This window comes from Rhinopithecus roxellana, chromosome 19, assembly GCF_007565055.1.
Source record: "Rhinopithecus roxellana isolate Shanxi Qingling chromosome 19, ASM756505v1, whole genome shotgun sequence".
NCBI classification, from domain to species: domain Eukaryota; kingdom Metazoa; phylum Chordata; class Mammalia; order Primates; family Cercopithecidae; genus Rhinopithecus; species Rhinopithecus roxellana.
The window spans coordinates 18,742,435-18,769,864 of record NC_044567.1 but is presented as its reverse complement, the minus strand read 5'-3'; the positions used below and the strand labels follow the sequence as shown (position 1 = coordinate 18,769,864).

The window sequence follows — 27,430 nt, the reverse complement described above, 5'->3', positions numbered from 1 at the left end:
GTGATCTCGGCTCACTGCAGGCTCTGCCTCCCGGGTTCACGCCATTCTGCCTCAGCCTCCCAGGTAGCTGGGACTACAGGCGCCAACCACCATGCCCGGCTATTTTTTTTTTTTTTTAGTAGAGATGGGGTTTCACCGTGTTAGCCAGGATGGGGGTGCTTTTTTATTTCTTGAGACAGTCTCTCGCTCTGTCGCTCAGGCTGGCAGTGGCACGATCTTGGCTCACTGTAACCTCCACCTCCTGAGTTCAAGTGATTCTCCTGCCTCAGCCCCCTGAGAAGCTGGGACTACAGGTGTGTGCCACTACGCCCAGGTCATTTTTTTTTTTTTTTTTTTTTTGGAGACAGAGTCTCGCTCTGTTGCCCAGGCTGGAGTGCAGTGGCACAGTCTCAGCTCACTGCAAGCTCCGCCTCCCAGGTTCACGCCATTCTCCTCAGCCTCCTGAATAGGTGGGACTACAGGCACCCGCCACCACGCCCAGCTAGTTTTTTTTTTTTTTTTTTTGAGATGGAGTCTCGCTCTGTCGCCCAGGGTGGAGTGCAGTGGCACAATCTTGGCTCACTGCAACCTCCGCCTCCTGGGACTACAGGCGCTCACCACTACGCCCGGCTAATTTTTTGTATTTTTTAGTAGACACGGATTTCACTATGTTAACCAGGATGGTCTCGATCTCCTGACCTCGTAATCTGCCTGCCTCAGCCTCCCAAAGTGCTGGGATTACAGGCGTGAGCCACCGCGCCCAGCCTTTTTGTTTTTTTTGTATTTTTAGTAGAGACGGGATTTCACCATGTTAGCCAGGATGGTCTTGATCTCCTGACCTCGTGATCCACCTGTCTCGGCCTCCCAAAGTGCTGGGATTACAGGCGTGAGCCACCGCGACCAGGCAGTAATTTTTGTATTTTTAGTAGAGATGGGGTTTTGCCATGTTGGTCAGGCTGGTCTCAAACTCCTGACCTTGTGATTCACCCACCTCAGCCTCCCAAAGTGCTGGGGTTACAGGCGTGAGCCACTGTTCCCGGCCCAGGGTGCTCTTTTGTGAAAGTGTTTTGACTCCTTTATGCCTCATGCCACCTCTGTGAAAGAAAGCTGTCTTCTGCCTGTGTCAGATAAGATCTGCAGTCGGCCTAAAAGCATAGAGCTAGACAGTAAACTACAGCGCTTCCTCCAGAGTGAATGATTCCTGGGATGAGGTAGATCCTTGGGGAGTGCAGCTCACACTTTCTTTTTTTTTTTTTTTTTGAGAAGGAGTCTCGCTCTGTCACCCAGGCTGGAGTGCAGTGGCCGGATCTCAGCTCACTGCAAACTCCGCCTCCCAGGTTTACGCCATTCTCCTGCCTCAGCCTCCCGAGTAGCTGGGACTACAGGCGCCCGCCACCGCGCCCGGCTAGTTTTTTGTATTTTTTTAGTAGAGACGGGGTTTCACCGTGTTAGCCAGGATGGTCTCGATCTCCTGACCTTGTGATCCACCCGTCTCGGCCTCCCAAAGTGCTGGGATTACAGGCTTGAGCCACCGCGCCCGGCCAGCTCACACTTTCATTGCAGAACATGGCCTGAACTCTGCAAGTTATGACTAGCACTGAATGAGGGCCACGTGTGTGAGGCTTGCAGAGTATGGGGTTAACAGTTCCCATTGTTTGCACACAACTCTAGGAGGCACCATCTAGACTATGTGAATGTTACCCCCGGAATCATGCAGTGGCAGTGTTCTGGGCAGCAGAGGAGCCCAAGTTTGAGACAAGTGCCCAGCTTATTTATTTATTTAGAGACGGAGTCTCACCATGTTGCCCAGGCTGGAGTTTAGTGGCGCAGTCTCAGCTCACTGCAACCTCCACTTCCCAGGTTCAAGTGATTCTTCTGCCTCGGCCTCCCAAGTAGCTGGGACTACAAGTGTGCACCTCCACGCCTAGCTAATTTTTTTTTTTTTTTGAGATGGAGTTTCGCTTTGTTGCCCAGGCTGGAGTGCGGTGGCGCGATCTCAGCTCACTGCAACTTCCACCTCCCAGGTTCAAGCGATTCTCCAATCTCACCCTCCCAAATAGGTGTGATTACAGGCACCCGCCACCAAGCCCAGCTAAGTTTTCTGCATTTTTAGTGGAGACTGTTTCACCACATTGGCCAGGCTGGTGTCAAACTCCTGACCTCAGGTGATCCGCTCGCCTCAGCCTCCCAAAGTGTTGGGATTACAGGCATGAGCCACCGTGCCCGGGTCCTTTTATTTTTTATTTATTTTTTTTTTTGAGACGGAGTCTCGCTCTGTCGCCCAGGCTGGAGTGCAGTGGCCGGATCTCAGCTCACTGCAAGCTCCGCCTCCCGGGTTCACGCCATTCTCCTGCCTCAGCCTCCCGAGTAGCTGGGACTACAGGCGCCCGCCAGGTCGCCTGGCTAGTTTTTTGTATTTTTAGTAGAGACGGGGTTTCACCATGTTAGCCAGGATGGTCTCGATCTCCTGACCTCGTGATCCGCCCGTCTCGGCCTCCCAAAGTGCTGGGATTACAGGCTTGAGCCACCGCGCCCGGCCCCTTTTATTTTTTTGTAGATATGGGGCGTCTCCCCTTTGCTGCCCAGGCTGATCTCCAACTCTGTCTCCCAAAGTGCTGGGATTATAGGCGTCAGCCACTGTGCCCGGTCAGGTGTGTAGCTGGGATTCTGGAAGGGTGTTTCAGCCTGTTGCCTGAAAGCATTTATGCTGCTGGAGCCCGTGGTTGCCTCTACCAGTCTCCAGGCCATCACCATACCAAGAGGTTTATCTGGTGAAGAGGCCCAGCTCTAGTTTCTCAGCCAGGGCCCCACTTCTCCCTACATAAGTCAATTTGACGTTTTTGAAGACTGGGCTAGATGATGAGCTCCCCAGCCTGGCTCACTGAGGCTTTATCCTGTCACCCAATAAAGGCTTTTTATTTATTTTTTTTTGAGACGGAGTCTCCCTCTGTTGCCAGGCTGGAGTGCAATGGAGCCATCTCCGCTCACTGCAACCTCCCCCTCCCGGGTTCAATCGATTCTCCGGCCTCAGCCTCCCGAGTAGCTGGGATTACAGGTGCATGCCACCACACCCAGCTAATTTTTTTTTGTATTTGTAGTAGAGATGAGGTTTTACCATGTTAGCCAGGATGGTCTCAATCTCCTGACCTCATGATCCGCCCACCTCGGCCTCCCAAAATGCTGGGATTACAGGTGTGAGTGAGCCACTATGCCCCGCCCAAGGCCTTTTTTTTTTTTTGAGACAGGGTCTGGCTCTGCCACACAGGCTGGAGTGCAGTAGCGCAATCTCAGCTCACTTTAACCTCTGCCTCCTGGGCTCAAGCCATCCTCTCACCTCAGCCTCCCGAGTAGCTACTCATATGCAGCAGAGACTGAGGTTTTTTTTTTTTTTCAAAAAAATCCCCTCGGTCTCTGCGTGGGAAGAGAAAGAACTACAGCCCTTGAATCTTCCCTTACTAATGATTCTTGTACATAACAGCCTCTTCTCAGGGATAGGCAAGACAGTAAAGCACTGTGTACTGACCAGTTCATTTAATCTTTACAACAAATCTGGGAGGTGAGCCGGCTTTCACCAGTGAGGGTAATGGAGGACCTATGCAGCTCAGAAACTTGCCAAAAGCAAGCACAAGGACCCACACCTATTGCCAAAATTAGAGGAAGCTACGACTTCTAGGGACTACTGGAGTTTAAAACAGAATACAGGCCCTGCCCGAACCCACGGAAGAATCATTAAGTCAGTCACTCCTTTTTCATCGGTGAAATGTAGATAATCACACGCACCCACTGAGGCCCGTTAAGAAAAGTCGATGAGAGACAGGAGAAAATCCAAGTGCCTTAAACATCTTGAAGGCCCCTTGCGCTCAACATCCAGTCCCCTGGATGCGGCTGGGGTTCGGAGTTAGAAAGCATTCACTAAGCACTTACTCTGGGACAAGAACATGCATTGCTTCATTAACTCTTCTCTAGAGCCCACAAAGCCAGTTATTGTGAAAAAAAGTATTTCACTTGACAGTTCTTTTCAGTGAAATAATAATGCACGTAAAGTGCTTAGCACTGTCAGTACCTATTATCATTAGACCAAGAAAGACCTGCCTAGGTCTGGTATGGCTGACCAGGGACTCCAGCCTTACGAAACATACAGGCCATACACCTCCCCCATTTCATCGCCAGAGGGCAGCGGCAGGGACTGTCTTCCACACAAAGCCCGATGCAGTTTCCCTGGCGTCCATCAGAGGGCGAGCCAGTAGGGCAGCTGGATCTTGGGGCCGGGGCCAGACCCAGGCAGCGGCCCTTCTCTGACTGGTCCTTTCTTTGCCTTCAGTTTGGTTGAGCCTCCCAGGGCCCTAACCAACCCAGGTAAGTCAGGCTGGAAGCAAATTAATAAATACAATTCCAGGTTTATTAAAAAGCAGGGCTCCCCCGCTGTGCCCTCCTAGCACTAAGGAAATAAATAACCAGAGGGGGGCACAGCTAGGGAAAGGGGGAAAAAAATCAGATCTCAAGACAGACTCTTTGTACTACCCCTTCTCCATCCCCAACTCCCACCCCCCTATGGCTCTTGGGACATAGCACCTGAGCAGGCACCTCAGTCCGGGTATTGTGTTACCGGCACCAAGGCAAGTCTGCCCTACCCAAGAAGGGAGACAGGCCCTAGGGTCACTTGTTTCCAGCCCTTGATGACCCCAAGACCTGTTCCCCCCAGGGGCCAGGGCTGAAGCACCAATTGGAGGCACCTGAGGGTGGTGGTTGGGGGAGGGAGAATGGGGTAGCAGAACCTAGGCAGCAGAAGCAGCTGACAGGGGTCCGGCCCCTCTCCAAGTTCAGCCAGTGCCCGACTGAGGTCATGCCCCATGGTCCTTTCCCCTCAAACCCTGCCTGCACTCAGCTAAGGATCTTCCGGGGCAGTTCAACAGCAGCACGGATGAAGACTGCATCATCCCGCACATAGTTTCGCTTTCGAATGTCCTGGTGAGAGATGAACTTGGGATAACCAAAGCCCAGAGAACTCTCATCCAGGGAGCCCCGCCATGTGCCCGGCTTCTGGAAATTCTTCCAGTTTGGGTCAGGGTGGAAGGTCTCAGTGACGTGCTGTGGTTTAGCCAGCCCAGGGTCGCTCTGATCCAGCAGGGAGAAGGTGACACGGCGGGCAAAGGGCCACTCAAGGAGATTGTCAAAGGCACCAGGCAGCACACGAATGTACAGTGAGAGGTGTGTGCCCTCGCCACTGCCATTGCCATTGAGGAATGCAGACACCTGTAGCTTGTAACCATACTTATGTGTGTAGAAGGCAGGGCTGAAGCACTCAAAGTTGGGCTTGGCCTTGGCCTCCTGTAGCCGCCGTCCATAGCTGCCAATCTTCCAGATGAGCACACCATCACTGCCCACTGATAGCTCCTCCAGCTCTCGCCGAAGCTCCTGCAGCTCCTGCCGTTGCCGGCTTACCAGGGCACACATCATGGCCAGATGTGGCTTCACACTCTCCTCCACATGCCGTGCCATTGCCAGCTTAGGGCACTGTTGACAAAGCCCCAGGCCATGGGGGAAGGAAGAAGAGTTATCAGTAGGGGAAGGTCCAGAAAAGAGAGAAGAGAGTGGGTACAGGGTAGCAGGCACCCAGCTCTATGTGAGGAAGACAGAGGGTGTTAGGAAGAGGCTGGAGCTGGCCAGCAGAGGGAAGGACTGAGGGTTTCACAGCAGCACAGCAGGGACCACCAAGGCCTAAATGGCATCAGGAAGCTGAGCCTCTGTCTAGGGCTTCAAGAGTAAAAGGGGGCTGACAGGAGAAGGGGCATCTCACCCTGTGCTTGCAGCCGGAGTCTTTGAATGGGCAGAGCACCAGGGCAGTGCTACAGCTGTCCTTCAGATGGCCTGGCAGGTCCTCCCGGGCCACAGTGCCCACACCACACTGGTTGGGGCAGGGAACAGGCAGCCTTGGGCACTGGTACTGGTGGCTCTGGGGCCACAGAGGCAGAGAGGCAGGAGTCAATATCTGACTTCCTGTCATCTGCCCTGCAGCCCACAGCTCAGGAAGGGCCTCACCTGGATGGTGTCAAAGACGAACTCCTTGGTGCAGTAGGTGCAGGGCTGAGTGCGCTTGGGGCACTCAGAGGTGGCATGCTGGGCCAGCAGCCGCCGCATCATGCGGGCACCACATTTATTCTCACAGTAGACACTCTCCTGGGGGCACATACCCTCATGGCTCTGTGGAAATGTCAGAGGTGCTGAGTTAAGAGAGGCCTAGGCCATCAGGTACCCCTCCTCCACATTCAGCCAGACCCCACCCACCTCATAGGCCTCCCCACTGAAGTCACAGCCACAAAACTCGCACTTGAGGCGCCGCTTGGGGCAGTCGTGCTGCAAGTGCGCAGGTAGATCACGGCGGCTCAGTTTCATGGGGCAGCGATTAGGGCAGGGAACGACGTTGAAGCTGCAGGTATTCAGGTGGCCCTGGTGGGAAGGGCTGCAATGAGTGCCTGCCAAGGGCGAGGTGGTGTCAGCCCCTCACATCAGAGCCTCACCTGTAGATGGCGTAGTGGCCCACTCCAGCGGCAGCCCTCCTCACTGTGGATGCAGCGGATAGGCAGGCCCAATACTTGTACTTCCAGCTCCGGGTCTGGGTAGATCTGGGGGTGAGGATAGGGGAACCGGCCGGGATCAGAGCTGACTGCAGTGCCCAGGTCCCACCTCCAGCCCCAACTGGGCTGGCTCTACCTTGGAGCCTCTAATAGCCTCTTTCGGGCTCTTTGCCCCTTGGAGTCCAGGAATAAAGGGTATAGCAGGCAGCGTCTGCTCCGATGCTGGGTCCTCACATGCCTGCACAGGACGCTGTCTTTGAAGGGGCAGGCAAGCAGCCTGCTCAATCCCAGGCTGTCCCTGGGGCTCTGCTTCCTTCCCCCTGGTGGAGGGATACTGGCCCTCAGCCACAGGTCTGGCTCGCCACCGGAAGGGGAGGGAGCACTTCTTGCGGGCACAGAGCAGCTCTGTGCACCCCTACAGGCTGGGCATTGTGCCTGCCCTGCAGGGCAAACACGGGCCTCATTTGCAAACTGGCCTGGTGGGAGGGAACAGGCTACCTTTGTGGGGGCGCACCATCCCAAGGCTTTTGGTTGACACTGGCCCTGAGCCCAGTGGCTGCCAGCAGCTCTGGCCTCCAAGGGCAACAGACTGTGCTTGGACTTCTTCCTGGCAGTGTGGACTCACCTTGGCATAGTCCAGAGGAAGCTGGTCCTCAGGGCACTTGAAGACGCCTTCACTGAAATGGGGGAGGGGCAGGGTCAAGGCTTCTCATTAGAGGCAAGGGAGGCCTGGCCCCACCCCCTCCACCAAGGCAGCCTCCCTTCCTCACCAGACCGGTTCCCAACCAGCCCAGGTGAGACAAAAGGGCAAGCAGAGGCCTGAGGGGTCTACTTCCCCAGGATCCCAGAAGACCCTAGCCCCTGTCCTGGGAAGGGGAATCTTGGCCTAGAGGAGGCACAGACAGCTGCCTCAGTCAGGACTTGGCCAACAGGTGGCAGCTGGCACCCCCTCCCCCAGGATGGCAGCTGGACTGGGGAAGGAACACGCTGCACAGTCACCCCCTCCCCCTAGGTTAGTTTTCACTGGCTGGGTTGAAAGCTAATGGGGGAGGGGAGGAACAGGGATGGGCTGAGATTAAGTGCCAGGGCTGCCCAGTCCCCAGGAAGGTCCTCTGCCAAGAACCAGGGCAAAGATCAGCTTGCGGCCACCTTACCCTGCCCTGCTCCTTTGAGGGTGTGTCTCCCACAGAAAAGGGGAGGAAAGGCATGCTCCCTGGCACCTGTTTACACTTCCACCTGGCCCTTGCCACCTGCCTCTGAGAAGGGGTGGAATGCCCCCATTTTACAGATGAAACAAAGAGACTTACAGGTGAAGCAGTACCTGGCTATGTGTGTCTGACTCCACAGCTCAGACAGGCTCTACTATACCACACACACGAGGAAGAGAAGCTGGGGCAAGGGAAAATGTCCAGCAAGCATAGCTATGACTCTGGGCACTGCTCAGGGGCTTCTGAAGCCTGGTGACCGTCCCCTCCTGCTAGCTGCCCGCCTTCTCCTGCACCAAACCCCACCCGGCTGTCAGCACCCAAGGAGCCTGTTGGCATGCTTCTGTCAACATGCCCTTGCTGACCCCAGCCAGGGCCAGTCACACATGCCTGGCATGGCTCAGGGAGAGCAGGGGCTCACCCAGCAGGACTCAGGGCCCTGGGGCAGGGCATTCCTGGCAGGTCTGAGTCAGGTAGGTGGAAGGCAGGCAGGCAGCAAGGCGGAACCACAGCCCACATGGGAGCCCAGTTCTAGAGGCACTCTCCAGGACCTGGGCAGTCCATGCCCCAACTGCCCCAAGAATTTCTAGCACCCACCTCCTCCCCTTGACCCCACTACCAATGGCCATACTTCAACGCCAAGGACAATACAAGAGCAGGCACTGAAGGGGTGTGTCTGCCCACAGGGCAACCAGCCTTCCTGGGCCAACCTAACAGCTCAGGCAGGAGTGGGGAAAGAGGTGTGGGTCCAGGGGGAGGGGGTCCACTTGGCTGCTTCAGGAATGTGCTGACTTAGTGGTTTTGGAGAAAGGGAGGGAATGGAGGCAAGTCCCTAGGCTTCAGACAGCTTAGCCTGCAGCTTGGGGCCCAGTCAGGGCTGTGGACACCCTCGCTTGTGCTTGTACCGTGGCGGATGAGGAGCACCTCTCTCCTCTTCAGAAGCCTCAGTAGCACAGCTCAGGCGCTGGGGGATGGGAGAGAAGCAGGGCAGAGGCTGCTCCAGGCTGTGCAGTGGAGGCCCAGGCCCAGGGAAGAAGACAGGATGGGGGGAGGGGGTGTGGGAGAGGGAGAGGAAGAGGGGATTTCCGTGAGGGGGAGGGGCAGAGGGGGGCCAAGAAAGTGGTGGAAGGAATCGGGCCTGACAGCCCCCTCCCCCGCTCCTTCCCCGCGGCAGTCAGGGTGGGTCTGCTGTGGAGGGGTGGGAGGGATCAGCTGGCCTCATCTGGAACCCAGAGGGCCGGGGAAGAGCAGTGGCGGAGACAATGGGGCTGTGTCTGTAGGAGAGTAAATGTGTACACTGCCGGGGGGGAGGGGGTAGTCCTGCAGCCTGTGCGGGAGCATATGTGAGGGCAGGAGCCGGCCCAGGCTGTGAGGAACAGAAGACAAAGGGCCTGCTCAGACTTCCGCCAGTAGGAGCTACGGAGGACAGAGCGAGGAAGGGAGGCACGGAAAGAGGGAGCACTAGGGGCGCGCGCCCCAGAGGTACTCTCCCTGCCAGGCCCTTGATCCCCTCGGCCCAGCAAACAGCCAGGCAGTGTGGCTGACCCGGCCTTCCCCTGCGCTCTGGGGCCATGACCTCCGAAGAGTCGGGGCTCCTTCACCCTGCCTCCCACACCCAGGCCTGAGTGGTCCCCTGCGTGGGCAGGAGAGATTCAAGACACCACAGGGCGCCCAGAAACTTGATGGATTCCCAAGAGCCAAGGGCTGACCTGTGTCCTGAGGGGGCAGCGGGAGTGCAGTAACGATACGAGTGCGTCCCCCTTCTTCACGAGTTATGGACCACCCGCCTTACTCCAGCCCCCGGGAGAGAGGGGAGCTGCCTAGAGAGTCCTTCTTCGGGGGAAGATTCAGTCCTTCCTCCATTGTGTGATCATAAGCAGCCCAGGGTTAAATCCTAGTTAAGCCTTTAAGTAACTGTGTGACCCTGGGCAAGTCGCAGTCTTTCTTTTAATCTCGTCTCATCATCTGTGAAATGGGAGAACAATAGCTACCGTTCTCTAAACGTTCGAAGAATCACAAGAGGTTAGATGGGTGAAATCTCCGGAGACTCAAAAAGTGCTGCGCGGGAGCGGGTTTTGTCCTCTTTCCCCAGGATACAAAGTTCAAGGCTGAGGCCGCGCCGGATCTCAGGTGAGGGGGAAGGGCCTCTTCCCCTCCCCACCCCGCGGGAAGGCGCCGAGGTCTTCCGCCCCAGGCCGGGCAGGTGGGACCCACCCGGACCCCTCGGATTCCTGCGGGGAGCCTCCCTCGGGGCGTGACGTCACCCCTCCCCGTGACGTCACGGGGCGCCCCTGAGGTCACAGGGTCGCAGCGCAGACAAAGGCCCAGCGTGCCCCGGGCCCGAGCCCCTCCCCAGGCGGCGCCCCCCGCCCCGCCCCCGCTGGCCCCTGCTCCCCGGCCCGCACCTGAGGAACTCCTGCAGGCAGGTGTCGCAGAAACGGTGGCCGCAGGTGGAAACCTGCACAGGCTCGCGCATGGGCTTCCCGCACAGTGGGCACAGCAGCCGTCGCTTGGGCTTCTCCAGGAACTTGTAGTCGAAACCAGGCATGGCGGGCGAGCGGCCGGCACGGGCGAGCGGGGCCAGACACGCGGCGGCCCCACAGCCCGCGCCTCGCTGGAGCCGCGCTCCCGGCTCCGGGCGGCGCCGACTGGCGGTCGCCGGCGGGGCTCGGCTGTGAAACTCGCCCGCCGGAAGAGGGGGCGGGGCCGCGGCCGCGCGGTCCTAATGCGCGCCCACGCGGCCCCGCCCACCCCCGCGTGTAGGTCTTTGGGTCTGGTCACCGCCAGTCTCGCCCACCCACCGGAGCATGGGCTTTTACAAAGGTTTTCTTTTCCAGAGGCAGCAGCTCGGCCTCCGGGGCCGTGAGCCGCCCAGGAACCGGGGCCCCAGCTTCCAGGTGCTAGGCAGCCGAAGCCTGGCAACCAGCTCCGGGGAGCCCAGCTGGGGCGGGGAGGCTGGACTGGGCGCTGGGCCAGAGGAACCTCGACCCCAGCCGCCGGCTGCGCCCACATTCCTCCCTTGGCCGCAGCCCTGCCACCGAGGTCGGGCCCAGCCCAGTCCTGGGGTGCCTGGTCGCCACACCCACCCCTGAAGACACCACACTCCAAGCAGGCAGCTGATATTTGTATTGGCTTTACTTCCTGTGCTCTGAGAAACCAGTCTGGTCCCACTAACTACCCTTTCTCTCAAGTGTTTCTGGAGAAAGGCATGGGGTGAGGGACAATCTCCAGCGCGGATCTTTTGTGCAGCAGACACGTAGTGGCTCCTCTCCTCGTGCTGGGGAAAAGAGGCAAGCAGACGTCGAGCAAATCCTGCCTTAGGATGAAAGTGTGGGGGAGATAGCAGCACTCCCAGGGACCGCCCTGCCCCAGGCTATGCAGAAGCTAGGCAGGCCTAATGGTCAGTCCAGGCAGGCCCTGGCTTGTCCTGCTCCAAAGCATGGAGACGGTCCCAGTGAGCACCAAAGACATTTTTTTTTCTTTTTTTTTTGAGAGGGAGTCTCTTGCTCTGTCATCCAGGCTGGAGTGCAGTGCTGCGATCTCGGCTCACTGCAACCTTCGCCTCCAGCGTTCAAGGTATTCTCCTGCCTTAGCCTCCAGAGTAGCTGGGATTACAGGCGCCCCCCACCATGCCTGGTTAATTTTTGTATTTTTAGTAGAGACAGGGTTCACCATGTTGGCCAGGCTGGTCTCACACTATTGACCTCAAGTGATCCACCCGCCTTGGCCTCCCAAAGTGCTGGAATTACAGGTGAGCCACCGCACCCAGCCTTATTTTCTTATCTTTTTTTTTTTTTTTTTTTTTGGTGGAGATAGCGGTCTTGCTATGGTCCCCAGGCTGGTCTACAACTCCTGGCCACAAGGGATCCTCCTGGCTTGACCTCCCAAAGCACTGGGTATGCAGGTGTGAGCCACTACCCCCGGCCCAGACTTATTTTCTAACTGAGCTGGGGGAAAGAGCGCGGTCTGTGTGGAGATACAGCTGCCTTCAGCCTTTTTATGGCAAGGCTCTGCTTCCAAAGGCTAGGTCTGCCTTCTAACTCTAGCCAGGCTGGATCCTGGGGACACTGACTGAAGGGAGGAAGGGGTAGGAAGGGCAAAAAGGTGGTGGGAGAACAAAGTGGTTGAGGTTTCCATATCCAAGGCCAAAAGCACAGCAGGGGTTTTGCCAGCCCCGATACCCCATGATGACCCAATCCAGGAGATGGCTGCAACAGTCATGTCTTGGGCACCTGCACTTTTCAGAACATTCAGAGAAGCAGTATCAGGGTGGTCCAGAGGTGTATCCAGGTGCCTCAGGGGGGAACCGGCTCATCTGTGACTGCTGGAGGGTACGAAAGAGAAACGCTTGCAGCTTCTGAGGGCAGTGCCTCCAGAAATTATCACCCACCTCCCACTCCTACTGGGCCCTGGATTCTGGACCCTGTTAGGCCAAAAAGAGAGGTTCAGTATCAACAGGACTCAGCAGTAGGAGAAAGAATGCGTGTGAGCCCCCTGGGGAGCAGTGGCGGCAGCCCTTCCATGAGGCCCAAGCAGCACCCTTGGCCACCCGGGGCAGGAAACTTGGAGCTCTGTAACCGCAGCTTCAGCTATTTTTATCTGAGGGCTAAAGATGCTTTTGGTGATATGGGCATCTGTGAACATGGGGTGTGGGAGTGTGGGCAGGGGCCAGCTGGGTTGTGTGGTGAGGTGGGAAAAGTTACAACTCACGGCGAACAGCCAGGAGGGTGTTTCCATGGCAACAGGACACGGAAGTCACCGTGTAAGGGTGTGTCTCATCCAACTGCACTGGCCGAGGGAGTCCGGCATCCTCATCCCTCCTTCCCAGTCGACCTCGGGCCCCTTTGCCCCAGGAGTACACTTCACCCTCTGCCAGGAAGAATCCCCAGGAGGGAAGTGGGAAGTGGGCACAGCCTGAGCAGGATCTCCCCTCCCACATTGCCAGGATGGCCCGTGGGAGGCTCCAGAGTCCAGTGGCCCTGAGCAGCAACCTTCAGCCCCCACTGCTCATGGCACTGCCTGCCCCTGCCATGCTCAGTCCTCACCTGCCCCGATAGCTACGGTGAAGGCGTCCCCACAGGCTACCATTGCCACCTTGATGCCCTCAAGGCCTTGGACCTTACAGGGTGCCCGACTGCCTCGGCGAGCATTGGTGCCCAACTGCCCGTGCTGATTGCTGCCAAAAGTGTAGCAATCACCTGAGGCTATGGGGGAGAGGAAGGAAAGGGGTGCTTCAACAGGGTACCAAGGAGACCAGGAGTCCCCCTCTGGCCTCCAGAGCCCAAGTCCTGCTCACCAGTCACAGCAGCTGAGTGAGCAGTGCCCAGGTCTACACTCAGCAGGGGCTCCTGGTCCAGGGGTGCAGAGCCTAGTAGTGTGAAGCTCAGGGCCTCCTCCATCTGCTGGTGAGGGACAGGCTCCTCCCCCAGGGAGAGGTGGTCCAGGCCCAACTTGTTGAACCTGAGGGCAGAGCCAGAAGCCAAATCCAACTGACAGACAGTTTGGGCAGGAGCTGGTGCACCAGGAGACGGATCCCACCCTGGGTTGAACCAATAGCACCCTCAACCCCCTCAATTCTGGTCTTTGGTGAGAGGTAGGCAATGATGGATGGAGCACTCGCAGCCAAGGAGAGCCAGAGGCAGGTTAGTCACCCTGAGGACCTATTCACCTGTTGCTCCCACAGGCCAGGGCTTGGCCAGGCACAGTGAGGATCATGGAAGAGTCGATGCCACATACAACTCGCTGAGCTTCCTGTCCTGGGGGCATGGGCACCTGCTGGGGGCAGCTGTGGGACTCCCTGGTGCCTAGTCCCAGTCTGCCTACAAGAAGAAACCCAGAAGGAGTTAATTTGAGCTTTAGTGGGGGTGACGCCGGGATGAGGAGGGCCCACTGAGGGGAGGGAACAGCATGAGTTCTCTGTTCTCTCAGTCCCAAATGCCTTTCCTAGGCCCCTCTGCTGGTTAAAATCCTCCTTTATTTATTTTTTATTTTTATTTTTTGAGACTGAGTCTCATTCTGTCGCCAAGGCTGGAATGCAATGGTACGATCGTGGCTCACTGCAACCTCCACCTCCCGGGTTCAAGCGATTCTCCTGCCTCAGCCTCCTGAGTAGCTGGGATTACAGGCATGAGCCACCACGCCCAGCTAATTTTTTTATTTTTAGTAGCGACAGGGTTTCACCATGTTGGCCAGGCTGGTCTTGAACTCCTGACCTCGTGATCCACCTGTCTCAGCCTCCCAAAGTGCTGGGATTACATGTGTGAACCACCACGCCGACTCAAAATCCTCCTTCTTATAAAGCCCTGTTCAGATGCCATCTCTCTCCTCCAGTTGACATTATTGTTCACTGAGTTCCACACCTCTGCACCGGGGTGTAGCCCTGATGCTATCTGTTATCTGGCATGCTGGCAATGTCATCTTTCTCCTATTAGACTGAGTCCTCCAGGAAGACAGGAACCAATCAGTGTCATCTCTAGTTTCAGTGCCCAGCCTGATGCCTGACCCAAAGAAGACCTCAATAAAAACTAGTGGATAAGCCAGGCGTGGTGGCTCACGCCTGTAATCTCAGCACTTTGGCAGGCTGAGGCACATGGATCATGAGGTCAGGAGTTCCAGACCAGCCTGGCCAAGATGGTGAAACCCTGTCTCTACAAAAATACAATAATTCGCTGGGTGCGGTAGTGGGTGCCTGTAATGCCAGCTACTTGTGAGGCTGAGGCAGGAGATTTGCTTAAACCTGGTGGTGGAGGTTGCAGTGAGCTGAGATCACGCTACTGCACTCAAGTCTGGGTAACAGAGCGAGACTCTGTCTCAAAATAAAATAAAAAAATAGGTGGCTGAATGAAATTTCCTTCATTACCTCAAACACCTGAAGGAAGCCACATCTCCATCTCATCTCAGCACCCAGCACAGCATGTGCACAGTTGGTGTAAAATAAAGGTTTGTTGAATGAATGAAGAGAATTTGAGAGGAAAGAGGGAGGAGAGAATGTGCTGTGGGGTGGAAGGTGGGTATGAAGGGGAGCAAGTCATGGCTGAGGATGCTATGAGATGGGGCCTAGAGGCTGGAGCTTACCGCTGTCTCCACGGCCCCAGGCAAATAGTTCTCGCTCAGTGGACAGGGCCAGCACGTGAGAAGCCCCACAGGCCACCTGCACCATCTCATAGCCCAGCAAAGCCTCCACAATGGTGGGCTAGAGAGGAGAGGAAGCAAGGAGAAACTGGGCAAAGGGTCTGGGACTAGCCATCTGGCCTCAACACCCCCTGTAGGGACAAAGCTGGAAGATACACATTCTCAGGAGGTGGCTATGTCTTTAACTCCAGCCATACACAATGCCAGGTGGACAACCACTGGGGAAGCCTGGTTTTTCTATACTTCCCCCGATGTAGGTGGCCCAGGGCACGTGCATCTGGGAAGCTAGAGGAACCTGTGGCTGCTGGGAACTCCCCTGCCCCCAATCTGGTGTCAGCTCTCAGATGTGGGCTCCCCATCATCTCCCTACTTCCCCCTCTCCAAGGTACATGTGACACTCACCTGGCTGATGTCAGTGAGGCTGCCATGGCCTAGGCACCCATTGCTGCCGCTGCCAAACGTCATGATGATGCCTCGGTCTGGAGAGAAGGGCAGTGAGGAAGGAGAAGGGAGAGAAGTTAAAACAGTCTTTCCAGATAGCCTGGTCCTCTAGTGGGTTGCAGCAGCAAAATAAAGTTGGGGACCAGGGCTGAAAGGACGGGATAGGAAGAGAGAAAAGGTTGCGAGTCTCTTCAAACGTATGTGACTTTGGACAAGTGACACCCTCTCTGAGCCTTAGCATCCCCACTTGTCAAATGAGAATAATATAATAACTGCCTTGCCAGGCCCGTCCGTAGGGTAAAGGAGGTTGTATAAGGAAATCTCCTCAATAGTTACTTGACAGAAGCAATAACTCCATAACTAGTAGACAGAAGCATTAAGTGCGTGGTTTGCAAGAGAAGAGAGAAGGTGCTCTGTGGGGCCTTAGAGCAGGTCCCACAAGGTAGGCCCGACAGCTCACCAGTCAGGCAGGCAGTGAAGAAGTCCCCACAGGCCACATGCTTGATGGTCACGCCCGACTGGCCCTCCAGGAAACGCGAGATGAACTGGGGCTGTGGCTGCTCCACTGCCCCAGGGAGGAGGGTGCCTCCGCCTGCACCTAGGGGTGGGGCCTGCAGGGGCAGGTGGATGGGCAGCGCCTGAGCACCCCAACCCTGCTGTGGATCTACACCTCCACACGTCCAGGCCACCCGCTGGCCTGCTCACCTCCCACAGGATGAGACGCCCAGAGCGCGTGACGCCGGCTTTCTGCGTGCGCCCAGCTGCTACCTGGACCACCTCTGTGTTGAGCATTGGCAGTCGCAGGGGAGTGCCCAGCCCACCACCCCAGGCATACACTGATGACAGGGGTGGTGGGATGGCCGGCCTCACAGGTCCCCGGGGGATACCTGCAGGTACAGCATATGGGGACTGTTAAACTGATGGGAATGGTGTGGCGTCCATGGGGACTGGCGGCCTCTTCCCACTTACCTCTGCAGCGGACACTGGTGGTCCTGCTCCCTGTGCTGCTGGGGGCCACGGACTTCTCTGCCCTGCAGGACAGATGGGGGCCTAAGGACAAAGACCCTCCTGACATTCCTACATGCAGGAAGGGAGGACTTGCCCCAGCTTTCCCTCTGCCCCAGAACCCCTGTGCTCCCACTGGGTGCCCACACCCTGCCACCCAGGACTGCTCGCTCTCCCTGCACAGGCCTCCGCATGCGGACACTGCCCACGTCGGTGTGGAGGTTGAGGAGGGCACGGATGCAGAGGGGCTGTGCCATGATGTGGCTGAGTGGTGGCCGCTGGGCAGGCTCCAGGCTGAGTAGACTCAGGACCAGCTGGCGCAGCTCAGGGCTGTACCGGTCAGAGATGGGCGCAAAGGTGCCGCTCATGATCTTCAGCACCAGTGCTGGCAGGTTCTGTGAAGGCACCAGGTTGGGAAGTTGGGGAAGTGAGGGCAGCACCCCCCAGCTCCAGCCCCTGGTCTCCTGGGATAATAACAGCTTTGCCCTCAAGAGACTTCAGTCTGATGAGGGGACTCCCAGACTGATAGGGGAGTCCAACCTGGCTTTCAGCGATCCCTAGTCTGATAGGGGAGCTGCAGCTATGTCCTCAGAAACCCCAGGATGCTGGGAAAACTCAAGTCTTGCTCTTGGAAGGGTCTCCTGGGAAAGCCACAGCCCTGCCCTCAGGAGCCCTCAGTCTGATGGGAGGCAAGATGTACTCTCAGAAATCCATAGTCTGAGGGACACCCATAGCCCTCCCTTGGGGTAATCTGGTAAGGGAGAGACATGACTCAGCTAGAGGAGAAACCTGAGGTGGCTGGAGCTGAGGGCTGCTGGGGCAGGCAGTACATTTCCCAGTTGTCCCCTGGAGGGTGCATACACTCACCGCGGCCTCAAAAGCCCTCTTGAGGCTGGCCAGCTCATAGAGGACACAGCCCAGGGCCCAGATGTCACTCTTCTGGTTGTAGGGCTTGCCCTCACACAGCTCAGGGGAGATATAGCATGGGGTACCCACCACCTGCAGGAGAGAAGCTGGGATCACAGCCCTGCAGGGAGGGAAGACCAGGGTCTCTGCACATAAGGTCATTTGGGGACAGCTTCTTCTCAAAGCAAGCCAAGGGGCTTCCTCCTGCAGGACCACCCAAACGAGCCAAAGGGCCAAGGGTGTTTTAGCGGGAGAGGAGGAGGCAGGGTTAGGTCCTGGCCCTCAAGACTTCTAGCACCCTGGAGGTCCCCGCCATGCCCAGGCACCGTGTAGGCCTTGCTCTTGCTGCTAAGGATCTTGGAGATGCCGAAATCACCAATCTTCACGACCATGCGGTGTTTGTCAAGAAGGATGTTCTGGGTCTTGAGGTCTCGGTGCAGGATGAAGTGGGTGTGCACATGATGCAGTGCAAGCAGGATCTGCACGAAGAAGTGCAGGATGGTCTCCTCCTCCAGCAGGGAATTGCAGCGCTTTTGGATGAACTCAGCCAGAGTGCCGCCTGTGGCCCAAAGGACTAATCAAGATCCAGGCTTTCTCACACCACGACAACCCTTCTCCTTTTTTTTTTTTGAGACGGAGTCTCACTCTTTTACCCAGGCTGGAGTGCAGAGGTGCGATCTCGGCTCACTGCCGCAAGCTCCACCTCCTAGGTTCAAGCCATTCTCCTGCCTCAGCCTCCCAAGTAGCTGGGACTTCAGGCGCCCGCCACCAAGCCAGGCTAATTTTTTTTTTTTTTGTATTTTTAGTAGAGATGGGGTTTCCCCGTGTTAGCCAGGATGGTCTCAATCTCCTGACCTCATGATCCGCCCACCTTGGCCTCCCAAAGTGTTGGGATTATAGGTGTGAGCCACCGGGCCTCCTTTTAGGTATGGAACAGGGCACTGGGAACAGAGAGGAGAAGGGGCTAGCCAGGGTCAGATAATTGGGACCAGAACTCTAACCCTTGGCCATGCTCATTCCAAGGAGGGAAGCCAGGTGATCTGTGTCTGCCTGTCCCAGAGATAAGAGGCCCCTCTAGCCAGGTCACTATAAGGAGGCTGGCCCACCTGGTGCATATTCCATGGCGATCATGAGGGCTTTATCTTCCAGGAAGTTCTCGTAGTACTCAATGACATTGGGGTGGTTGAGCAGCTTGAGGACCTGGCACTCATTCTGGGCTGCCTGCCGCTCTTCTTTGGTCATCTGTTCCACTGGAATCTGCTTGATGATCACCAGCTTCTGGTCAGCCTTTCGCAGGCACAGGTGCACAATCCTAGGGATGTGGAGGACAGGGACAGGTTACCAGCTGAGCCTCCAGCCACATATCAGGCAGGGCGGTACAGCCTGGTGACTGATGTCTCTTAGAAGAGGGTTCTAGACTAAGAGGTCATCTAACCAAGTGCACAGAACACTGAGCTTGGGAACAGGGAGAACTGATTACAAGCTGTGTGGGATTTCAGTTTTACCACAGGCACTGTGAGGTAAAGTTAGTCTTGATCTCTAAGTTCCCACAGACTGCCTAGGTTCAAATCTGGGCACCTCCTCTTACTAGTTATCTGGTTTAATACACTATGTGACATCATTGTCTGGAAAATAAAATGGGCCTCCCAGGGTTGTTGAGAGGATGAGAAAGTGCATGTAAGGCACTGAGCGCAGTGGCCAGCACAAAGAAAATGCTCAATGAATAGAAGCCATTCATATTATTTTATTTTAATTCTGTGGTCAGTCTCCATAAAAGCAGGAACTACAACACTCTTGTTCACCACAATGACCCCAGTGCATAGCCCAATATTTAGCACACAATAGGCGGTCAATAAGTATTTGCTGAATGAGTGGACTATAAGCTGATCTAAGTCTCAAATTTTTACCTCAAGATCAGACTTCTCTGCTGAACCCCGGACTCAGATATTCACTTGAATGGCTCATAGTCATCCTAAATTTTAACAAATTCAAAATAAAATTCTTGATTCCTGCCTCCAAACCTTTCCTTACTCAGTCTCTTCCATCTTGGTAAATGATACCACTATCCTCCAGTTATTAAATCAGAAACTGCTAAAATCAGAAACCTGAGGCAGGGCCATGTGGCTAAGGCCTGTAATCTCAGCACTTTGGGAGGCTAAGGCAGGTGGATCACTTGAGTCCAGGCATTCAAGACCAGCCTGGGCAACATGGTGTACCCAGTCTCTCAAAAAAAAAAAAAAAATTAGCTGAGCATGGTGGCAAGCCTCTGTGGTCCCAGCTGCTCTGCAGGATAAGGTGGGAGGATCACCTGAGCCTGGGACATTGAAGATACAGTTAGCCATGATCGCGCCACTGCGCTCCAGCCTGGGTGACCAAGTGAGACGGTCTCAAAACAAAACAACAAAAAAAAACCACACTTGAAAATCACCCTAGGCCTGGTATGGTAGCTCACGCCTGTAATCCCAGCACTTTTGGAGGCCGAGGCAGATCACTTGCAGTCAGGAGTTTGAGACCAACCTGGCCAACATGGTGAAACCCATCTCTACCCAAAATACAAAAATTAGCTGGGTGTGATGGTAGGCGCCTGTAATCCCAAGTACTCGGGAGGCTGAGGCAGGAGAATCACTTGAGCCTGGGAGGTGGAGGTTGCAGTGAGTTGAGATTGCACCACTGCACTCCTGCCTGGGGAACAGAGCAAGACTCTGTCTCAAAAAAAAAAAAAAAAAGAAAAAGAAAAGAAAAAAGAAAATCACCCTAGAATCTTTCCTCCATCTCACATAAGCACATCAGAAAATCCCATTTCTACCTCCAAAATACTGTAAATCCATCAAATTCTCTGTACCCTCTCTATAGCCCTTGCCCTATAGTCATCATAATTTCTTGCCTAAAATACTGTACAAATCTCCAAAATGGTCCCTTTCACTCCTGTCACCCTCAAATCTAAATTCTTTTTTTTTTTCGTCTTTTTTTTTTTTTTTTTTTTTTTTCCTTTTTGTGGAGAACGGGGTCTCGCTGTATTACCCAGGCAGGTCTCGAACTCCTGGGCTCAAGCTATCCTCCCGCCTCTGCCTCCCTGAGAGCTGGGATTACAGGCGTGAGCCACCGCGCCCGGCCTTTTTTTTTCAAATCTAAATTCTACATGGCAACCAGAACGACATTTATTTTTTATTTATCTCTTTTTCTTTTTTTAATAGATACGGAGTCTCACTATGTTAGCCAGGTTGGTCTTGAACTTGTGGCCTCAAGACATCCTCCTGCCTCAGCCTCCCAAAATGCTGAGCTTATAGGCATGAGCCACCATGCCCAGTCCCAGAATGCAATTTAAAAATCTTACCATCCTGGCTAACATGGTGAAACCCTGTCTCTACTAAAAATATAAAAAATTAGGCCAGGCGCGGTGGCTCAAGCCTGTAATCCCAGCACTTTGGGAGGCTGAGACAGGCGGATCACGAGGTCAGGAGATCGAGACCATCCTGGCAAAAACGATGAAACCCCGTCTCTACTAAAAAATACAAAAAACTAGCCGGGCGAGGTGGCAGGTGCCTGTAATCCCAGCTACTCGGGAGGCTGAGGCAGGAGAATGGTGTGAACCCGGGAGGTGGAGCTTGCAGTGAGCTGAGATCTGGCCACTGCACTCCAGCCTGGGCGACAGAGCGAGACTCTGTCTCAAAAAAAAAAAAAAAAAAAAAAAAAAAATATATATATATATATAAAATTAGCCAGGCGTGGTGGCAGGCGCCTGTAGTCCCAGCTACTAGGGAGACTGAGGCAGTAGAATGGCGAGAACCCAGGAGGCGGAGCTTGCAGTGAGCCTAGATCACCCCACCTGCCCTCCAGTCTAGGCGACAGAGCAAGACTCCGTCTCAAAAAAAAAAAACAAAAACTGAAAACGGGGGCCGGGCACAGTGGCTCACGCCTGTAATCCCAGCACTTTGGGAGGCTGAGGCGGGCAGATCACTAGGTCAGGAGATCGAGACAATCCTGGCTAACATAGTGAAACTCCATCTCTACTAAAAACTACAAAAAAATTAGCCAGGCATGGTGGCGGGCACCTGTAGTTACAGCTGCTCGGGAGGCTGAGGCAGAAGAATGGCGTGAACCTGGGAGGTGGAGCTTGCAGTGAGCCGAGATGGTGCCGAGGCGGGCGGATCATGAGGTCAGGAGATCGAGACCATCCTGGCTAACACAGTGAAACCCTGTCTCTACTAAAAATACAAAAAAATTAGCCAGGCGTAGTGGCAGGCACCTGTAGTCCCAGCTACTCGGGAGGCTGAGGCAGGAGAATGGCGTGAATCCTGGAGGCGGAGCTTGCAGTGAGCCGAGATGGCACCACTCCAGCCTGGGCAACAGAGCGAGACTCCGTCTCAAAAAAAAAAAAAAAAAAAAAAGGAAAGAAAAGAAAGAAAGATAAAATATAGAGGAATGATTTGATAAGTTTTTTGTTTTTTGTTTTGAGAAGGAGTCTCACTCTGTTGTCAGATGGGAGTGCAGTGGTATGATCTCGGCTCACTACATCTTCTGTCTCCTGGGTTCAAGCGATTCTCCTGCCTCAGCCTCCCGAATAGCTGGGACTACAGGTGCGTGCCACCACGCCCAGCTAATTTTTATATTTTTACTAGAGACAGGGTTTTACTGTGTTGGCCAGGATGGTCTTGATCTCTTGACCTCGTGATCTTCCCACCTTGGCCTCCCAAAGTGCTGGGATTACAGCCATGACCCCCGCGTCCGGCCTTTTTTTTTTTTTTTTGAGACAGAGTTTCACTCTTGTTGCCTAGGCTGCAGTGTAATGGCACGGTCTCGGCTCACTGCAACCTCTGCCTTCCGGGTTCAAGCGATTCTCCTGCCTCAGCCTCCCAAGTAGCTGTCACAACACCCAGCTAATTTTTGCATTTTTAGTAGAGACAGGGTTTCACTGTGTTGGCCAGGCTGGTCTCGATCTCCTGACCTCAGGTGATCCACCCACCTCAGCCTCCCAAAGTGCTGGGATTACAGGCATGAGCCACTGTGCTCGGCCCCTTCTTCTTTCTTCCTTTTCTTTCTCTTTCTTTTTTTCTTGTATTATTATTATTATTATTATTTTTTGAGATAGAGTCTCGCTCTGCCGCCCAGGCTGGAGTGCTGAGGCTGGATCTCAGCTCACTGCAAGCTCCGCCTCCCGGGTTCACGCCATTCTCCTGCCTCAGCCTCCCGAGTAGCTGGGACTACAGGCGCCCGCCACCTTGCCCGGGTAATTTTTTTGTATTTTTTAGTAGAGACGGGGTTTCACCGTGTTAGCCAGGATGGTCTCGATCTCCTGACCTCGTGATCCGCCCGTCTCGGCCCCACAAAGTGCTGGGATTACAGGCTTGAGCCACCGTGCCCGGCTATTATTATTATTTTTCAGATAGGGTCTCACTCTGTTGACCAGGCTGAAGTGCAGGGGTCTGATCACAGCTCACTACAGCCTCCACCTCCCATGCTCAAGTGATCCTCCCACCTCAGCCTCCTGAGTAGCTGGGACTACAGGCATATGCCAATGCCACCACACCTGGCTAATTTTTGTATTTATTTATTTATTTATTTATTTATTTATTTATTTATTTATTTTGAGATGGAGTCTCGCTCTGTCACCCAGGCTGGAGCGCAGTGGCGCCATCTTGGCTCACTGTAAGCTCTGCCTTCCACGTTCACACCATTCTCCTGCCTCAGTCTCCCGAATAGCTGGGACTACAGGTGCCCGCCACCACGCCTGGCTAATTTTATGTATTTTTAGTGGAGACGGGGTTTCACTGTGTTAGCCAGGATGGTCTCGATCTCCTGACCTCGTGATCTGCCCGCCTCGGCCTCCCAAAGTGCTGGGATTACAGGCATGTGCCACTGCGCCGGGCCATTTTTGTATTTTTTGTAGAGAGGGGGACTCACTGTGTTGCCCAGGCTTGACTCTAACTCCTGAGCTCAAGCAATTGCCCACCTCCACCTCCCAAAGTGCTAAGATTATAGGCGTGAGCCACTGCACCCTGCCCCTTTTCAAAAAACTCTGCCAAGTCTCAGGATCATTCTTCCCCTTTAAAACCCTTCATGGTGGCCGGGCGTGGTGGCTCACGCCTGTAAGCCCAACACTTTGGGAGGCCGAGGCAGATGGATCGCCTGAGGTCAGGAGTTTGAGACCAGGCTGGCCAAAACATGGTGAAACCCTATCTCTACCAAAAATACAAAAAATTAGCCGGGCATGGTGTCACATCCTGTAATCCCAGCTACTTGGAGGCTGAGGCAGGAGAATTGCTTGAACCCGGGAGGCGGGGGTTGCAGTGAGCCGAGATGATGCCATTGCACTCCAGCCTGGGCAACAGAGGGAGACTCTGTCAAAAAAAAAATAAATAAATAAAATAAAATAAAATAAATAAAAAACTAGCCAGGCATTGTGGCGTGTGCCTGTAGTCCCAGCTACTCAGGAGGCTGAGGCAGAAGAATTGCTTGAACCTGGGAGGCGGAGGTTGCAGTGAACTGAGATCGTGCCACTGAACTCTAGCCTGAGCGACAGTGCAAGTCTCCGTCTCAAAAACAAAAACAAAACAAAACCCTTGGTGGCAAATGAACCCTTTTACCTCAGGTTATCAGGCCATAATCTAGTCCCCGCCCTCGACAATTACATTTCATACCATTCTCTATCTTGCCCACTACATTCCAACTATGCTAGTCTTTTTGTGTTTCTTCAATGCTCTGTTTTCCCATGTGAGAAATTTCACATATGCTATTTCCTTTGCCTGAAAAGCTCTCACTTCACCTTCAGACTACTGGTTCTCATTCCTCAAGTCTTGGCCTTAAATCTCACTTCTGGCCTGGTGCGGTTACTCAGGCCTGTAATCCCAGCACTTTGGGAGGCTGGGGCGGGCGGATCACCTGAGATCAGGAATTTGAGACTAGCCTGGCCAACATGGCGAAACCCCGTCTCTACTAAAAATACAAAAAAATTAGCTGGGCATGGTGGTGGGCGCCTGTAGTCCCAGCTACTCGGGAGGCTGAGGCAGGAGAATCGCTTGAACTGGGAGGCAGAGGTTGCAGTGAGCCGAGATCACGTCATCCAGCCTGGTGACAGAGGGAGGCTCTGTCTCAAAAAAAAAAAAAAAAAAATCAAAAAAATTTAGCCGGGCGTGGTGGCGCACGCTCCTAGCTACTCTGGAGGCTGAGGCACAACGATTGCTTGAACCCGGGAGGTGGTGGTTGCAGCGTGCCAAGATCGCGACACTGAATTCCAGCCCAGGTGACAGAGGGAGGCTCTGTCTCAAAAATCAATCAATCTCCCTTCTCAGAGAATTCTTCCTTGACCATCTCATGTAAGTATTCTCCCTGGTAATGTACTAGCCTCACAACCTGCTAATAACCTTTCATAACTGCTATAACTTCTTTTTTTTTTTTTTTTTTTTGAGACAGAGTCTTGCTCTGCCGCCCAGGCTGGAGTGCAGTGGCCGGCTCTCAGCTCACTGCAAGCTCCGCCTCCCGGGTTCACGCCATTCTCCTGCCTCAGCCTCCCGAGTAGCTGGGACTACAGGCGCCCGCCTCGTCACCCGGCTAGTTTTTTTTTTTTTGTACTTTTTAGTAGAGACGGGGTTTCACCGCATTAGCCAGGATGGTCTCGATCTCCTGACCTCATGATCCGCCCGTCTCGGCCTCCCAAAGTGCTGGGATTACAGGCTTGAGCCACCGCGCCCGGCCATAACTTCTTAATTCATAATGCTTTGTTTGTTGTATAACTTTCCCATAGTTAGTAAGTTCCAAGAGGGAAAAGACCACGCCTGTTCCGGTTCTAACTGTATAGCCAGAGCCCAAAGCCTGACATACATAGCTGGCACTCAGTATTTGTTTTTTTTTTTTTTTTTGAGACGGAGTCTGGCTGTGTCGCCCAGGCTGGAGTGCAGTGGCGCGATCTCGGCTCACTGCAAGCTCCGCCTCCCGGGTTCATGCCATTCTCCCGCCTCAGCCTCCGAGTAGCTGGGACTACAGACGCCCACCACCACGCCCGGCTAATTTTTGTATTTTTAGTAGAGACGGGGTTTCACCGTGTTAGCCAAGATGGTCTCGATCTCCTGACCTCGTGATCCGCCCGCCTCGGCCTCCCAAAGTGTTGGGATTACAGGCTTGAGCCACCGCGCCCGGCCTCAGTATTTGTTAAACCAATGAATAAAGAAGCTAACAGAACTCAGTGGGCGGGCCAATGGGCTTGTCAGGGGTGTGGCATACGTAGAGGCGGAGTCTCCCCGCGGGATAGGGACCGGAAGCTTGGGCGGAGCTTCCCAGAGTGGCGTTCACGCCTTGGGGCGGGGCTAGGCGGGCGGCGACTTCGCGGGCAGAATTGGGGCTTATTTTCCCTATCCTCTAGCAGTTTCCTCCCCCAGAGCCCTGGCTCACCCGAAGGCACCTCTCCCCACCACTCGGATCCGCTCGTACTTCTCCATCTCATTTCTTAGCGTTTCACTTCCGTCTCCCACACGGCGCGTGCGCGGACCCAGCCACTGTGGGCCCCGCCCCTTCACGGCGAGCGGCTTGCGGGGCGGAGCCAGCGCGCTAGGTGTGGGTTTCGCCACGCGTCCGTATTTGTGGGCCTGCACCACACACCGGCCGCTGCGATACGCCGTCACCTTTCCCCTCATGACCCTGCCCCACGCAGTGTCCAAGGAATAGGGCAAGAAAATAGGGCGCGCCCCGCAATGGCGGGCACGGTACCCGCCCCTCCCAAGCATATACCCAGCCCTTGTAAAGCTTGCTAGACTAAAAGGATGTTGCGTTCCCGAGAGTTGCACCCCACAGGCCGGGTGGGGGTGGGAAGAGAGGATCGACCCCCTTCTTGCCCACGAGTGACACTATTTCAGGAGAAATCGGGTTCTCCTTGGCACGCAAACGATAAAACACAACCAAAACGACCGAGGCCAGCGCTCCTGGGAGAAGGCAGCAGGGTTAGTTTCGTGTTTGCCTAGGGAGGGACGAGGGAAATCCCAAGTTGTGCAAGTTGATTCACCTGGGGAGGACATAACACGGTCTCAGGCCGTCCCGACTAGTGAGCACCCCGCTGGTCAGGACTCTCAACTCTCTTTTCACACACACGCACTGCAGGAGGGTAATCGGCCCTCAGTGCTCATCTAGGGTGAACCCCATGGGGGAAGATGGCGGCGGAAGTGAATCACTACCTGAAAGCATCAAGGGGAGAAGGAAAGACCGCGGTTTCGCCGAGATGAGCTCAAGACAAAGCCTAGAGGCAGAGAGCTGGTTAGTGTGACCAGCTAGGCTCTTTACCGGAAGTGAGGTTAATTCCAGGTTCTCCCGGGCTCCTGCTCTGCTGGAGCTCTATAAAAACTCAGTATTCGGCCAGGCGCGGTGGCTCACGCCTGTAATTCCAGCACTTTGGGAGGCCGAGGCGGGCAGATCGCCTGAGGTCTGGCGTTTGAGACCAGCCTGGCCAACATGGTAAAACCTCATCTCTACTAAAAATACAAAAAGTTGGGCATGGTCGCGCTCGCCTGTAATCCCAGCTACTCGGGAGGCTGAGGCAGGAGAATCGCTTGAATCTGGGAGGCGGAGGTTGCAGTGAGCCGAGATCGTGCCACTGCACTCCAGCCTGGGCGACAGAATGAGTCTCCATCTCAAAAAAGAAAAGAAAAGAAAAGAAAGAAAAGGAAAGAAAGAAAGGAAAGGAAAGGAAAGAAAGAAAGAAGAAAGAAAGAAACCCTACTCCGGCCTTCGCAAGGGTACCCAAACCCGCCCACGTGGAAGGACTGCTGATGGGCGCTGGCTCAGGCCGGTGTCGGCCGGCGGACAGAGCAGCTCTGTGAGCCAAGGGGAGGGGCGGGAAAGCCGCTCACCCGGGACACCAGTGCTCTCACCTAGAAACCGACTGCGCCTTGGTGAACCTAGGAGTCCCACAGGGGTTAATGTGTAACCTTGGAGCCATAAGAGAGGAAAACGCTCAAACGGCTTGGTCCGTGGGTCCTTGCGCCTCAGGTTTTTGGCTTTTTCCTCCCTCCAGCAGCACCTTTCCCCTCCCCCACTTCTTCCCTCCCCTCTTCTATTACCACCCTCTTCTCCCTTCCCGCCCTCACCCCCGCTTCACTTCCCTCGCTAGGTCTCAGCCGCTCCTCCTTTCGCCCAGTTTACCTAAACTTTCCCCGAAAGCAGCCGCCTCGCTCGGAGGCGGGAGAGGGAGCCCGCGCCACAGTG

At 55.0% G+C, this 27,430-nt stretch overlaps 2 protein-coding genes across 6 annotated transcripts; both read right to left on the bottom strand.

Moving 5' to 3' along the window:
- Positions 1–4,356: 4,356 nt before the first annotated feature.
- Positions 4,357–10,430, bottom strand: TRAF4 (TNF receptor associated factor 4). The gene is made up of 7 exons (XM_030923425.1): positions 10,165–10,430; positions 7,180–7,231; positions 6,498–6,602; positions 6,265–6,426; positions 6,019–6,180; positions 5,777–5,932; positions 4,357–5,493 (listed from the first exon to the last, which is right to left on the bottom strand). Exons 1-7 carry the CDS (start codon positions 10,305–10,307, stop codon positions 4,861–4,863), a joined length of 1,413 nt encoding a protein of 470 aa, XP_030779285.1. The 5' UTR covers positions 10,308–10,430; the 3' UTR covers positions 4,357–4,860.
- An 87-nt stretch (positions 10,431–10,517) lies between these two features.
- NEK8 (NIMA related kinase 8) lies at positions 10,518–27,390 on the bottom strand. Of its 5 annotated transcripts, XR_004055146.1 has the most exons (16): positions 25,628–25,725; positions 18,349–18,554; positions 17,569–17,801; positions 17,204–17,335; positions 16,523–16,731; positions 16,301–16,362; positions 16,037–16,218; positions 15,792–15,942; positions 15,293–15,369; positions 14,834–14,951; positions 13,428–13,578; positions 13,056–13,219; positions 12,805–12,963; positions 12,470–12,628; positions 11,992–12,083; positions 10,518–11,036 (listed from the first exon to the last, which is right to left on the bottom strand). XR_004055146.1 is itself a non-coding variant. In XM_030924020.1 (15 exons), exons 2-15 carry the CDS (start codon positions 18,482–18,484, stop codon positions 12,055–12,057), a joined length of 1,962 nt encoding a protein of 653 aa, XP_030779880.1. In that variant the 5' UTR covers positions 18,485–18,554; positions 27,313–27,390; the 3' UTR covers positions 11,461–12,054. The 5 variants fall into 5 exon arrangements, 4 of the variants coding, with proteins under 4 accessions (XP_030779880.1, XP_030779881.1, XP_010370651.1 ...); XM_030924020.1 differs by lacking the exons at positions 10,518–11,036; positions 25,628–25,725 and adding an exon at positions 27,313–27,390 and having other exon boundaries at positions 11,461–12,083; XM_030924021.1 differs by lacking the exons at positions 10,518–11,036; positions 25,628–25,725 and adding an exon at positions 26,235–26,396 and having other exon boundaries at positions 11,461–12,083.
- Positions 27,391–27,430: the final 40 nt, after the last annotated feature.